The 14543-nt window shown below is 28.4% G+C and overlaps 2 protein-coding genes across 2 annotated transcripts; one reads left to right on the forward strand and one right to left on the reverse strand.

Annotated features, from left to right (window-relative positions):
• Positions 1-223: 223 nt before the first annotated feature.
• LOC112686180 lies at positions 224-3654 on the forward strand. The gene is made up of 10 exons (XM_025558381.1): positions 224-624; positions 1140-1241; positions 1401-1499; positions 1616-1708; positions 1767-1859; positions 2002-2157; positions 2252-2362; positions 2421-2739; positions 2799-2980; positions 3156-3654. Exons 2-10 carry the CDS (start codon positions 1189-1191, stop codon positions 3586-3588), a joined length of 1539 nt encoding a protein of 512 aa, XP_025414166.1. The 5' UTR covers positions 224-624; positions 1140-1188; the 3' UTR covers positions 3589-3654.
• Positions 3655-5528: 1874 nt separating this feature from the next.
• Positions 5529-10931, reverse strand: LOC112685690 (UDP-glucuronosyltransferase 2B2-like; the record flags this gene model as incomplete). Its single annotated transcript, XM_025557632.1, has 5 exons — positions 5529-5732; positions 8645-8918; positions 9045-9264; positions 9334-9556; positions 10158-10931. Coding segments are annotated over 5 exons (1695 nt in total), but the record flags the coding sequence as incomplete, so codon positions are not given.
• Positions 10932-14543: the final 3612 nt, after the last annotated feature.

A 14543-nucleotide genomic window follows, 5' to 3' on the forward strand; every position in this document is an offset into this window, starting at 1 on the left:
ACAGAATAACACAAAGTTCTACAAAACTTGAAATATAAATTATGATAAAAAAAAATTATATTACTTATATACATTTTTATTACAATACGACAGTGATGATTAAAAAAGTTAATATTTTCTGTACCGTTTAAAACAAAAAACATTGTCATTTACTTTTATTATAAAATCAAAAACTGTTGGCTAAAAAGTGTTATTATATTATATTACTCGTATTTACAATTTATACATAACATGCTATGGATTTCAATTATATTTGTTTATTGTTGAATCTCAACATTGCATTTTGTCATTCGTCGTTCAGCAGTATCCAGGTATTGTAACCGACAACTTAAATAGAAAACAGAATTAGTAGCTACTGTTATAAGTAAGTATATTTATAAAAATATTTTGAATTAAAATTATATTCGATCTACAGAAGTTATGAACACACGGAGGTAGTCTTTTTCTAACTTTTTTCTCACTTCAACTACCAGCCCACGGCGAGCAACGTCAAACAAATCATCCTATCATAGGAGAGGGATGTGGGGCACACATGTCGAGTCTTTTACCAGCGAGAACAACACGAAGTATAAGTTGTCTTCATCGGAATCGTATTGGCAAACCCAAAATCATTTATCGTTAAATGTACATATCATCATGATTTTCAAGAATTACGACGAAATTTTACAATATAATTTTCATAACAAACTTTTCCTTTTATCATTTTATATCGTATACCCGGAAGGTACATAAAATATTTCGGATTTATGAATACGATAACAAGAAATATTGATATATAAGTTACAAACTATCAACAGCTAATGACATCTTATATAAATATTAAATATTTTATAGTTTTTTCGTGCCATTGTCCAAAACATGTCTGAATTCAACTATAATAACATAAACGTTTATGTTTAGCGCAAATTTTTTGTTTAAACCTTTGTTCTAATAAATGAAAAGCAGGATAAATTAAAACAATTAATGGATCTTAGTAAAGTAACAGAATACTAATAAAATGCTAGTTGACTTACATTAGGAGTTATGAAAAAAGACTTAACATTGATCTTAAAACCTATTTAAACTTCTTAATCTGGCACAAATCATGTAAAAACTTCATTACTAAATGTAATTGTGACTTACCAAAATAACTTTTTCAGATTCTCATAATCTATTTAGACTATTTGATAATAGAATACAATAAATAAGATGAGTGCTTCCAATATGATGAGTGAAATCAAAACAGGCAAGCAAATCAAGAGGTAACACATTCAAATTCATACCAAACATGTTTTATATTTTAACATTGAAAAATAATTTATTATTATTTTGAATGAATCTTAATAATCATAAATTCATTTTTAAATTATTCTTTTTAAGAAATTCTAAATTATTGTGATTAACTTATCAAATCAATGTAGGACTGAGGAATATCCCACAATTGTGAAAAGTTATGCGCGTGAAAGTCCAAGTGGAAAAAGAGAAAAAAAAAGGATTTGCAAAGCTTTACCTAAAGATGGGTATGATCAAATAGTTAAATATTTTATAGATTTAAATTTTTAAATATTTAACTAAATGGTTACTAATTATTACCTTTATATCTGATTATAATAGTAATGTATGCCTTAATGTTTAGAAATAACGGAACTCAACAGAAGAAGTTGAGCAAAAATACGGCAAAAAAACGTAAACGCGCTCAGCAAATGGAATCAATCACAAGCGTCAATGAGTAGAGTTAATTCAATTTTTTTAAAATTCGTTTATCTAAATTCATTGTTATTCTACAGAACGGTAACTCAGTATGAAAGTCTACCGAAAAATACTAATTCAAAAGTGGTACCAAATGAAATTATCAATTCTACTGATGGACCTCATAATAGGTATTTATTATAAAATAATAATTTAGTGTACAAAAAATATTTTTTTCGCTAACACAAAGCTTCTTATGATTACTATTTTGTTTTACTAAACCAAATTGTATAAATCTATATCCATTATATTTTAAACTAAACTTAAATCTAGTGGTCAAACAACATCGAATAATTACAAGTCTTCAGATCATAATGGAACCAAAAATTTTGAAATAAAAACTAATGTGATTATAAGTAAAGATAAAAACGAAAAGGTTTTGGAAGATTTAAACGTGCCAAAAATCCAAACCAAAGGAAATGGAAATTGGTATATTATTATTTATAACAAATGCATTTATGATTTATTCTATTAGTGCCACCGAATTTTTATTTATTAACAAATAATTGTTTATGTTTTCCAGTGTAATTAAAGAAGTTGACGAAAATCTGTTCAATTTACCTAGAGACATTGCTCTAGCCCATTGTATTGCAGAAGATTTACGTATGGAAAGAGGAGTCGCGGTTCAATTCAAGTAAAACTATTTTAAATGTATATTGATTAAAACAATAATTATTTTTCTCGCTATCTAGACGTTATTTTGGAGGCATTGGACAACTTATGGACCAAAAACTTACCGTAGGCGATGTTGGAGTGGTGGTTAAAAACGAAACAGAATATGCTTTTTATCTGGTGACAAAAAATTATTGTAACGGCACGTCGACAATGTTATCATTGTCACATGCATTAAAGTCGCTCGTAGAAAAAATGCAAGAAAAGAAAATAATCAAACTAGGCATTCCTCAAATTGGCTGTGGAACAGATGGATTGGAGTGGTCAAAAGTTAAACCACTCATTGAAGATATTTTTGCCGAATCCGGAATCGAAATAACTGTTTGTTTACCAACAAAAGTATGTGTTGAAAATAACAGAATATTTTATTGTTTTCATAATCATAAACCTATTTTAAGATATTCTATCGTCCATTACCACCTCAAATGAAAGTGTATATAACACCTAAGAAACTATTGGAATTTCATAACAAGCTAAGTGACTTATTATTACTGATTGATATTGAACAAATAAAATCAAATCATTTGAATAATGATTTGGTAGATGCTGTAAACTTAGAATATCCTTTTTTCAAAGAAAAGTAATTATTTAACAACTGTATTACATAATTTTAATTGTTGTTAGCTAAATATATTATAAATAATTAAAACAAAAATAAAACGTGAACATCAGTGCTGAGCACTCTTAACAATGATCTAAATGTAATTCTGTAATTCGTACGTTTTAAATCCTCATTTTATTTTGTCCGACCATAGATTAATGAAGGACATTAAAACTAAAGCATTGAAGCCTGGTGACGTTACCTCTTATTTTATAAAGAAAGAAAATATACACTGTTTATTCACTAGTCAGTCAGCATATTACAGTTCACTAGAAAAAGGATTTTTAACAATAAAAAACTACGTAAGGAGAAGTTATAGGAACTTTGCCATTCAGAGTGGTCCCATAAAACCAACTGCATACTTTAAGCACATATCAAGAATTGTGTTATTGTTACGTTCGATAATTTATGGATCAGAATTATGGTTATGCGGTGATAATGATCAGACTAATGAAAAAGAAGTGTACGAGCACTATTGTAAACAAGTTTTTGAGGAAATTAGACTTTCAAAAAAGTCGAAAGATAGAAATAATCATCAGATAGGCAAAAGAAACAATTCACCGAAAATTAATTTGCAAAGAACATAATTTTCGAAAATCCATAAGAAAAAACTTACACGATTAATCAAAATACTAACACAGTTGTGCATTTAAACGAATAATAAATTATTTAAATTATAGTTTATCATAATAGTTAAAAGTTTTCGGAGTATTTGTAGTACACATTATTTTTATAAACATAGAAATACAAGTATACAATATTGTTTTTGCATTATATTCCGATTTCATAAAAAAAGTTATCCACTCAATAGAAAAATTTAAAAATTGCGTTAAGTGTAAAATATAGGTTTCCATTTTGTGAAATGGAAAAAATAAATGTCCATTAGATGAACCTAAAAACGACTTACGCGATATGATCTAAGTTCATGAAATAAATATCTATTTCGTGAAAACTACGATTACACTAAGTGGACTTTAGATGAAAAAAAAATTTTTTTGAAAAAATTCCAAGTAGATTCTTGATCATGTGGCAATACTACTCGTATTTATGATGATACGAATTTCTAAATTGGTAGTTCATTTAACTTAGACACAAAATATCGGAGTAATATTTTCCATGTTTTACGAAGTTTTGGTTTTATTAGATTGACGTTTCGTACGTTTGATGTTAGAAGAAACAAAAATTAATATATTACAAATCACAAATAAAACAATTGTCATGTCAAAGAAAAAATCAAATATGCAATATGATTTTTAGCATTAAATACTTATTTCATAAAATTTGAGATTAAGATAAGCAGAGTTTTTCATCAAATATTGGCTAGCTATTTGTTTTAATATTTAAATATTGTTATCATCTTCACTCGGATTTTCTAATCTTTGAACAGCAGTTTTAAGAAATTAGATGACGGTATTTGATCGTGTAAGGAGTTGCAGTTTTAAAGACTAATGTTTTCTTTCGTAATCTGAAAATTACGTATTTACTAAAAAAATTACGTAAAAATAGCTATGAGTATACTTTCATTTAACTGTTTAAAAACACTTCTAAATTATTCAAAAAAATGAATATTTTGTTTTAAACAAAAAAAAAAAAACCATCATTCTTCCCCCGTGTTACGTGTCACTACCAAGTATGGAGTCCGGAAACATATTTCAACAGCTTGATTAGTTTCGATTGCCAATTATTTCCAAGTAAAATGTACGTTGAGAGTAAAACATTTCTGCGACACGGAAAATATTTATTAAAACGTGTAGTTGACCAAAACTTTACACTAATAGCTGTCGTGGTAGAATTTGCGACATAATAATATATTTCCAGTCGTAATCGTAACGATTTAAATCACTTGAAACCTATAAGGGCACGTATCGGGCGTATAGGTTTGTCAACTCCATGACGAGTGCCACTTTGTCATATACATGCTTCGAGTTAAATAATCATAAATACACCGAATACGTATATACTTGCATGAAAATTATTAAAACATATTAAAACATAAGAAAAATTGTAATGTATTTCATATACTCACTATTATTAGTACGTCCTAGATCGAGAACCCCAAAAATCCATTTTTCACCGCCGACCGTCGAAAGTTTAGACGTTTTAGAGTCTAAATGATACTTTTTAATACTCAAAGATAATTTTTATTTGGTAATTGTAAGAAAAATTGTCCGTGTAAATAATTACATTGATAACAATTATTATTGTACCATTTTTAAAAAATTTAGTAGTATAAATTCAACTTATCTTCAGAAAATTGTATTCAATAACCATTCAAAGGTTATGTAGTTAAGATAAGGTAATTGGGTGTTCAGTCATGATATCACTTTAAGTCATAGAGGTATAAAGTAAACCCAGAAATTTAATAAATTTTAATTTTGGTAACTAATAATACATTATAAAAACTGTTGAAATTATGATAAGTAAATTGAAATTCATAAAATATAATATTAATTTGTTGTTACAATAAAATAAAATAATTAATTTTACTGGAAATTAAAAATAATTATAAGTTATATAAAAAGCAAATTCATACATCTGAATAATCCGGATACTTCGGCAAATCCGGATAAGAATTTGATTCAAATCCGGATTTGTATATCAGGATATCCGGATAATTCAGATATTCGGATTTCATGCCCATCCCTAACCTAGGAAGAGTACGATTTTGGTTGGAAATGGTTTTGTCCGCGTAAACAATAATACGTTTTAGTTGTGATGAACGTTTAGTTGCCTATCGTACAATTTTTTGATGAGTCGTTCTATCTGCACTATACTAAATAATATCCAGTGCAATACGCGTATAATAGTAGAATCATGTAAACAACAATCTGCGTAATTTAATTCGAGTTATACTTTAACGTGTGCATTTAGCACTTTCTTATTTTTCGTGACCTTTGTCCTTTGTTATGCTATTTGACAATAATTAAGCTTATTTTAAGAAGTAATAATTACATACCGCTTCAATCACAATACATTCAATACATAGATAATTTAATATGTTCATGAAAATATTCTATACTAAACAGTTTGTTGACATATTTTATAATCTATCGATTATCGTATTTTTATTCTCGATTATAATATTTTATAATAATAATAATCCGACTATATATCCATTTATTCAAAATTCCTATAACCATACCTTTATTCAACATAAAGGATCATCATTGCAAATCATTATATTATAGGTGTACACTGTTGTTATATTATAGTTTACACTTTTCCGTATTTTCCATATCCGTATCTATCAGTAAAATCCTCAAAAACATTGTCTCCTACAAATTTTAAAATAAGCAAATGGACGGTGCGGATACGGAACGGTTATAGATAAATAAACCTTTATTAATTAATTGGCTGATTAATTTACCGATTTAATGGGTTTCAACAAAATCGAATTATTGTTTTCGTCGTTACTCAATTAATAATAATTGTAAAGATTTGATATTTTCACTGAAAGTTTATATCACTGTTTTTAATAAGTAGTATAATTATCAAAATATTTGGATTTGGGTAAATTGACCGAAAGCAGAATGAAAAAATGTTTATCACTATGTAAATGTTGGGATATTTTTAGCTTTTTATCGAAAATGTCAATGAAATAATTTTGATTTGACACAAAGGCCTGAAAATGTAACTCAAAGTTTCTTTTATATATCTATAATTGATTAGTGAAATAATATTGAGCTTAATTTCAAAAAAGAAATTTACGAGTGTTTAAATATTAGATTTTGACAAAACGATAAAAATCATGAAAGAATAACTTAGAGTCGTGTTTTCAAGATCAAGATTCAAGATTTATTTAAATGATATAACGTGGATTTCCAATGAACCAAGAGTTGATACCTAATTAATATTTCAATTATTTAATCTAATGATTAATAAAATAATTTTATCTAAGAAATATGTATTTGGCGAAGCGATGCGGGTTTTATTGAAGCAGCTGCTTTATGACTAAAATAGGGGGGGGGGAGTAGGTAGTATTGTGTGACAGAAAATTGAAATACATAATCTGTACATTTGGCATAAAATATTACTATACAATTTTTTTTTGGACCCGTTAATTTTAATATGTATGTATCTACAAGTACATTGAACTATAAATTGTAACTTGTGGTGGGTATTTAACACATGTAACTGCTTCATTGGAAAATAGACTTCGCGCCGGCACTGCAAATCAGCACGCGACTACAAACAAATACGTATCCGAAATTACAATATAATTATGCTAAATTTTAAGTTCTGAGAATAAAAATAAAACGTTTTACCATTTGTAAATAACGCTTGTTTTTATTACAAAGAACGGAATTCGCCTTTTTATAAAGCTGATAATTAAAACCTTATCTTATTAAGCTACATGAAGATATACGAGTGCCCTTCTGAAATCTGTTTTATATTTAATTTTTTCATGCAGTATATAATTTATGATTGAAGTCTTTTTCAAGAAGAACAACTGTTCTAGGGTTCCATGGTGTATATTATAATTTGTATTAAAATTAACTGAAAAGTTTTTATGATATTATATTATCATTTATTTTATTAAAGATAATATAATAAAATATAAGATAAATAGTAAGTTACCAATCTATACATTTCAAATCTTAATCCTTTTATAAACCGACAATTTTAGTACTAATAGTATTTTGATATGATTATTGTGTAAATGTACCAAGAATTTTTTTTTTTTTTTTTTACCCCAGGATGTTTTTCGATCCTTAAGTTATATTTAAATATTCATAGGTACCATGCGTATTAGTATTAACTCATTATTATGTTGAATTATGTTACGTTTTAATCTTAAATCATCATTTAAGTGATTTGTTTAGTATAACTGCATAAATAAAAGACAACATCATTGAATATACCGTATACCAAGTATACCGGATGTTTTATGCCAAGTTATATGACCAAGAATAACCCGACGCATAATACATACAAATAATAATAACTGTTTGTTTTGAATTTAAGGAGTTTTTGTTAAACCACATTACCTCCCCCTCCTCGAAATTATAACGAAATAATTCAAATTATCTGGTTCTAATAATAGAAATGATTAATAAAAGAAAACATTTTTTTTAATAACAATAAATTTTATAATTTAATATTATATTCAGGTAGGAGTATATGAATGATGCGTTCAAATAAAGTAGGAATAAATAGTTGGTTAATATGAAAAAAGAGGGATGAGTGTTTCGTAAGATAATATAATTAGAAAGAGTAAAATATTTTGAAGCTAGAGAAAAAATCGATAGTCATAATAATAGTTTATTTACGCCCATAGAGCAATTGAGTTTATAGCACAATTTACAAAAATTGTAAACAAATGTAATAATAGTAATAATAATAAATAATAATATTAATAATAATACTTAATAAATGCAAATAATTATAATGATTAATTACTTATTTTGTATTCTAAAAAACATATTTAGTTTTACTAAATAACAATTCCTTATTAACTTGAAATTATGCTTAATACATTTGGTGAATTTGCTATTTGAAATTATATATAAAAGCCGGAATTACCTATCGACAATTTTTTACAATAATAATCGTAAAGATACCAACAAAAATAATAATAATTATTATTATGCTAAATTAGATACATAGCAATTAAGTTATTAGCGTATAACGTATAATACTTACTCTGATTTTGGTTTTGTTAATTCCGGTATACTTTTTTTTCATAAATTTAACACATTTATATGTAGCGTATGAAATCAATAAAGCAATTAAAAATAGCACACCGAATACGTCCAGTAAGAGATATTGATACCAAGTCAAATTTAATGTGTGAGATTTCAAGTCAGGAGCTCCTTTATGACGAATAACATACCTCGTCCAATAATCGACTGTTTGTGCCGGTGACATTGGACGGGTTTTAAATTGTTCAGCAGCGATCTCAGCATTTCTCTTATACCTGAAACATAAAATATTAAACATTTTGACTGAAAACTGTAATGTATCCTTTCAGGTAAAGAGAGGATCTTTTTTAGTTGATAGATTATAAAAATCAAGCTCTCATTCAATGTAACCGAAAACTTACTTTTCGTTATTAATAAGCTCTGTAATAGATTTTAAAAACATATCCTTGGTAATTGATTTTAGTTTTAGTGAAATAGCTATCCTTGCGTTTACTAATTTTTCTAAATTTCTTGATTGATCGAAAAATACAGGAAATCCAAGTACAGGAGTACCAGCGTCAACGGCCTCATATACATCAAAAATCCCACCGTGACTAATAAATAGTTTTACATTTGGATGCACTATAAAACAAACGAAACATAATATTAGTGGATTTTTTAAACTTAAATACTTCACTTTATATTAAATACTTAGTATATCTCGTTGAGGAAACCATTTAATTGTCATTATATTTATTGGTAAATCTGTTATCCATTCCTCTTCATATTTCATCAACACTCTCTGAGGAACTTGCCCTAGTACATCTATTATTGCGTTTTTAATATTTTTTGACAACGACGATACTGATACAATCGAACCAAGTGTGAAAACTATAACTCCTCGTGGTGCATTTTCAATAAATTTTAAAATATTCTAAAAAATTGAAGATTTTTAATAAGGTGTGAAAATATAATCTAAAAAGTTTGGTATTTTTATTTGAAAATGTATTTTCTCATACTCTATTTGAGTTTAGTCAGTGTGCTATGTTGTAGTTGAATGAAACTGACTAATTATTAAAAATAAAACAACCTAATAAATGGGATACTGGTTCTCGAAAAAATCAACATATTAGTTCGATGTAATCAAAATATAAATATAATAGTATTTTGAAGTTCACTATTATAATGCTATGTGATGATTTTTTTTTATTTATATCTTAGTGATATTCGTGGTCCCTTAATATTTTGAAAAATTTAAAAATTCTATGTAAAGTTATGAATATTTTTATTCTGGTTGAATATTACAACGTAACATTTCGCTTTTTGTAAATGGTAGGTCTCCTTACCACATATTATTTTAATCGATAAATTATATCTATTCGGATGAAAACGGAGAAGTGTCGGGCTCGCATAAAAAATAGCAGTGAAAATATATTTTACGTGATATTATGGTGAAAATTGTATTAGTTTAAGGATTAAAGACGAAATTTAATAGCAATAGACTCGCGCGATATAAATGTACCGTAGTTACTCACGTTAAGAATTCCTTTCAGCGGATCAAGGTGGATACTTTCGACCTGTATGACACTCGGTGGCAGAGGTCTGGAGGAATCGGTAATGTAGTGCGCGTTATTGAACACTATTGATGGCTTGGCCGGTTCTACCAGGTCAAAGGGTTGCAGATACTTTTTGGGAATCGACCAGACTTTGTATTGGAGAAGCGACGACTTGTAGCAGTGCAACAACGTGTTGGTGAACCGCTCCAGGAACGTTCTGGACACGCTGTATTTGGATAACGTGTGAGACACGACCACCGGGTTCGAATAGTGTCCGAAAACGGAACGTTCTTTGTACAAAATCAGTGGCGATGGACTCACATACACTAACGGTACGTTGTTCAGCAGGACCGACAGATACGAAATGCACTCCGAACTTATTATCTCTGCGAAGACGACGTCGAATTTTGCGTGCGAATCGTTTGTTATTTTACCGAAAGCTTCGTGCTCGTAAAGTTTTTGGCATGCATTGCGCCAGTATGCGTGCACATAGTTAATCAAATCGTCGTGGTCCATCAATTCCCTTTCCACGAGGTCGATGTCCATCTTCAGTAATGATGAGAAACTGTCCGTCAAGTCGACTTCCGTGTAGTTCTTCCGGTCGCCGTCAGGATTTGCGGTAAACACGGTGACGCGGTGACCGTGATCCGTCAACACGCGCAGGATCCCTCGCATAAAGTTCCAATAGCTCTTGCCGGCTACCGGCGAGACGGCCAGAAACGTTTGAACTCTCAGATGGTTGAGCGGCGAAAAAAATAACCGTTAAAACTAACAGGTTTAACAAATCCGTCATCATTTTTGATTGTTACGACTTTAATCGTTCGAATATAATCCATACAAGTTTACGTTGTTAATGAGCGAAAGCTCATTATTGGTACGAGCAAGAATAACGTCAAAATATTAGTGTTTATTTATTTTTATTTATAACTTTTAACTTTTATACGTTTTGTCATACGTTCATATAAAAAATATTTAATTGTTAACATCAAGCGTTTCAATAAATAGTTACAAGACTAGTGATAAGACTTACGGATACAATAGATTTGTTCGTTTAGGAAAAAAAGTGTACACTAATTAGTGTAGTATCTGGATGAAGTGTAAGGGGTGTGATCAGATACCCGTCTTCAAAACAAACGGTTTTGGTGTAGGTTAATCAGCTGATCATTTTTATCAATTGTAATAATTGATAATCTATTTCTATTGGTAGTAGAATTGAACAATAGTTAAGTAAACTTCTTGTATAATATTTAATATTAATAATTAACAATTATAATATCAAAAGAAAATATATTAAATACAAAAATTGCACGTGATGGAGTTTTGTGACTCTTCCGATGAAGAAATATTGTTAGAGCTGTGGAATCCTATCAAAATCCCAGCAGCTGTATGTGTAAACGATGACGATTTACACTTGGGTCAGTGTAAAAAAAGTGTACACTAATGTTACACTTTTTTAAAAAAAACGGCGTGTAAGACTACACTTTTTCAAAATAAACGCTTTGGTGTACACCTGTTGTGAAAAAGTGTACACTTTTTGACAAAACGAACAAACCTAATATTTGATTAATAATGATAAGTGATAGTGTCCTTAATGTATGTGAAAAGTCTGAACACGAGTTAAGACAAGGATATATCTGAAAAAGGAAACAATATTATTATACTTAGTAGTTTGTTTTTAAAATAGAAATTAATACTTTCTCACTACCCAAAACTAAATGTATTACAGATATAATTCACTTATTTTCATACTGGTTTCTGTCTTATTGAATTTTTTACCTTATCGTTCTATGAGAATTAATATTTAATTAAAAATTCGCATTTAGAATTATTATGAGTGTGCTTTATTAATTCGTAATTTGAAATAGATAACAAGATACTTATTATAAAGTTATATAATATTTTAATGCTACAATGTTGAGACGTTGTAGATTTTAACCTAGCAGCATTAATAATATTATAATTTTTGAGATTATTGCACGTATATAGAAGACTATCTACGTTGTTGAACATCCACGCTGAACGTGATACAATAGTATATTTTATAATAGACTTAATATAAGTGTATAATGTTGTATTAGTGTATGATTGCATTTATATATTTATGGATTATATCATATATTTATTTATAATTAGATATGGATAGGACTCATTTTAGGAGAGAAGGTGTAATAAAGTGAATCCAACTTTACTGAACAAGGAAAGACATACATTTTTAAAATGGGCTAAACACTTTAGTTACCTTTTTCTGCGGCAAGAAGAAATATTATTTTGTATTTTTGTCTAAAATATTTTCTTACCTCGTCTTGACACAGTTGATTTGTACGAAAAAGATCGAATTTAAGAAAATAAATGTTATTCGGTATTTTTTTTATAACTTTGATAAATACTTGATGGAGACGTACGACACAATACTGTTTATGGAGACTGTCCGAGAAGTGACATGAGAGCTTTTCTCTTGCTTTTTTATGTCTCTTATTATTGTTTTTATTGTGCGCTTCCATCATTAAGTTTTTATTAATGAAATATAATACAGTGATACTTAATGTTATTTTTTTGTATAAATAATATTCTTAAAATTATATAATATTGTAACGTACAAAGTAATTTAATAATTAATATGTGTTCATAAATACATTTATTATTGATTAGTATTCATTTGTTTTTATTAGTTTTAATGGTGACTAACATGCCTTATGTGTCTTCGAACAATATTACAAAGGATAGGCGTTGGTTTTTTTTATCCCTATTGGTATATTTTGAAAGATTTTCATAGGACCAGCAAATCGTATAAAGTAATTATTTTTTATATTTAACAAAAGCAAATGGTCTGATTATCAGTCTTCAGAACTACAAAAAAAAACAAAATTCTGGAAAAAATGTTGGATCAATAATAATATCAATAATATAGTATCGACCATAAGCGGTAAAATTCTAAATACGTCCCAGATATATGCAAACCCATATCGTTATTTGCCATTATCTAATTACGTTATATATGCACATCCGTCGGCGGTTTGTATGGAAATTGTTTTCTCTCACGCTAAGTTGCTCCAAACTGATACTTGCTTCAAACGACCTATAGTATAGTATGATATACATAGTGCACATAAATAATAATTATTTTTTTTTTTTATAATTTAACGAGGTTTAGTATACGAACATAGTAATATTCGACAGTTTTTGATTGCAAATACATTTTATTTTTTACGATATTTACTTGACGTTTTTTATTTAGCTACTACATCAGAAAGTCAAAACTTATTGGCTGATACATTTTATTTTTAAATAATGATTAGTAATTATAATAAAAATTACAATATCTTTGTTTAGATATATTCATTCATAATAGGACCTGTAAGATGGCACGTTTAATATACAACTCTTTATTGGGTAATAAAATTATAAACTATGCATTCGATCGCATGAAGAATATTATATAAGTATATAAGACACTGAAGACTTCTTTGACTACATTTTTTCAAGCACGACGAGGAATACATTTCCAATACTATATCATTATAAATATCGATGGATTTAACAAGCAGTGCGTACTAGAAAAGTGTGATTAGACTTTTGTGTGATATCATTGACCCAAATTGATACGATAATAATTAGTACTTAAGTTGTTTTGTAGTTCACGGTGAATAATTTTAAATTTAACGTTAGTTGTTCATTACTAAACGAGATTATTTTGATCGTATATAATATACGAATCCATAGAAAGATTATAAATAGTATTAAGAGGACGTCACACCCGTATGCGTTGTCTTCTTATAATCAAACGTTTGATTAGAGGTCAGTTTTCTCTAATATTAAATCTTACTCACTAAATTTGAATCACTGAACGCAAATTTGCTTTGTACGTAAACACATGCGGATGTGACGTCCTCTTAATACTGTGTGACATCCAGTACGGAGAAATTTACTATCTTTGTTTTAAAAAGTTGAACTGCCATCGAATGTTCCTCGGAACCACACAAAAATTGATTGTACTATCTTATTTTGCGTTCGGTATAGTAATCAATCACTAGTTCGAATGTCAAATCCGCATTGCTGCAGTTTTATCGTATACACTTGTGACACATGTGTTTACTACGGGTTTATTTTCATTTAATTAAAAAATATTACGCACGTCACACGTTCGGTTTCAATTTGTTTGCTAATTTAAAAATAAATTATAATATCATCATGAAATACGGTCCTTTAAATGCACTAAGCTTTTCGAACAATTGATTTAATGTTATTGTAACTCGCTATCGCGTTATTTCCTCCGAACGAATTGTGCACAATGTCGCGTTGTTCCCCGACGAACGAAACAGTGCACTGCTCAAACGGTCGTGAAAAACGTATCCCGTAAAACGAACG

The sequence above is a fragment of the Sipha flava genome, unplaced genomic scaffold (genome assembly GCF_003268045.1).
Source record: "Sipha flava isolate LNK unplaced genomic scaffold, YSA_version1 107_pilon_pilon, whole genome shotgun sequence".
Classification (NCBI taxonomy): domain Eukaryota; kingdom Metazoa; phylum Arthropoda; class Insecta; order Hemiptera; family Aphididae; genus Sipha; species Sipha flava.

What these genes read in the sequence shown, in the direction of transcription:
- LOC112686180 (XM_025558381.1), top strand. Translation starts at nt 1,189, where the DNA reads ATGAGTGCTTCCAATATGATGAGTGAAATCAAAACAGGCAAGCAAATC. An exon ending in TCAATCACAAGCGTCAATGA is followed by an intron (nt 1,709 to 1,766) that starts GTAGAGTTAATT and finishes GTTATTCTACAG; the next exon opens with AACGGTAACTCAGTATGAAA. An exon ending in GGAGTCGCGGTTCAATTCAA is followed by an intron (nt 2,363 to 2,420) that starts GTAAAACTATTT and finishes CTCGCTATCTAG; the next exon opens with ACGTTATTTTGGAGGCATTG.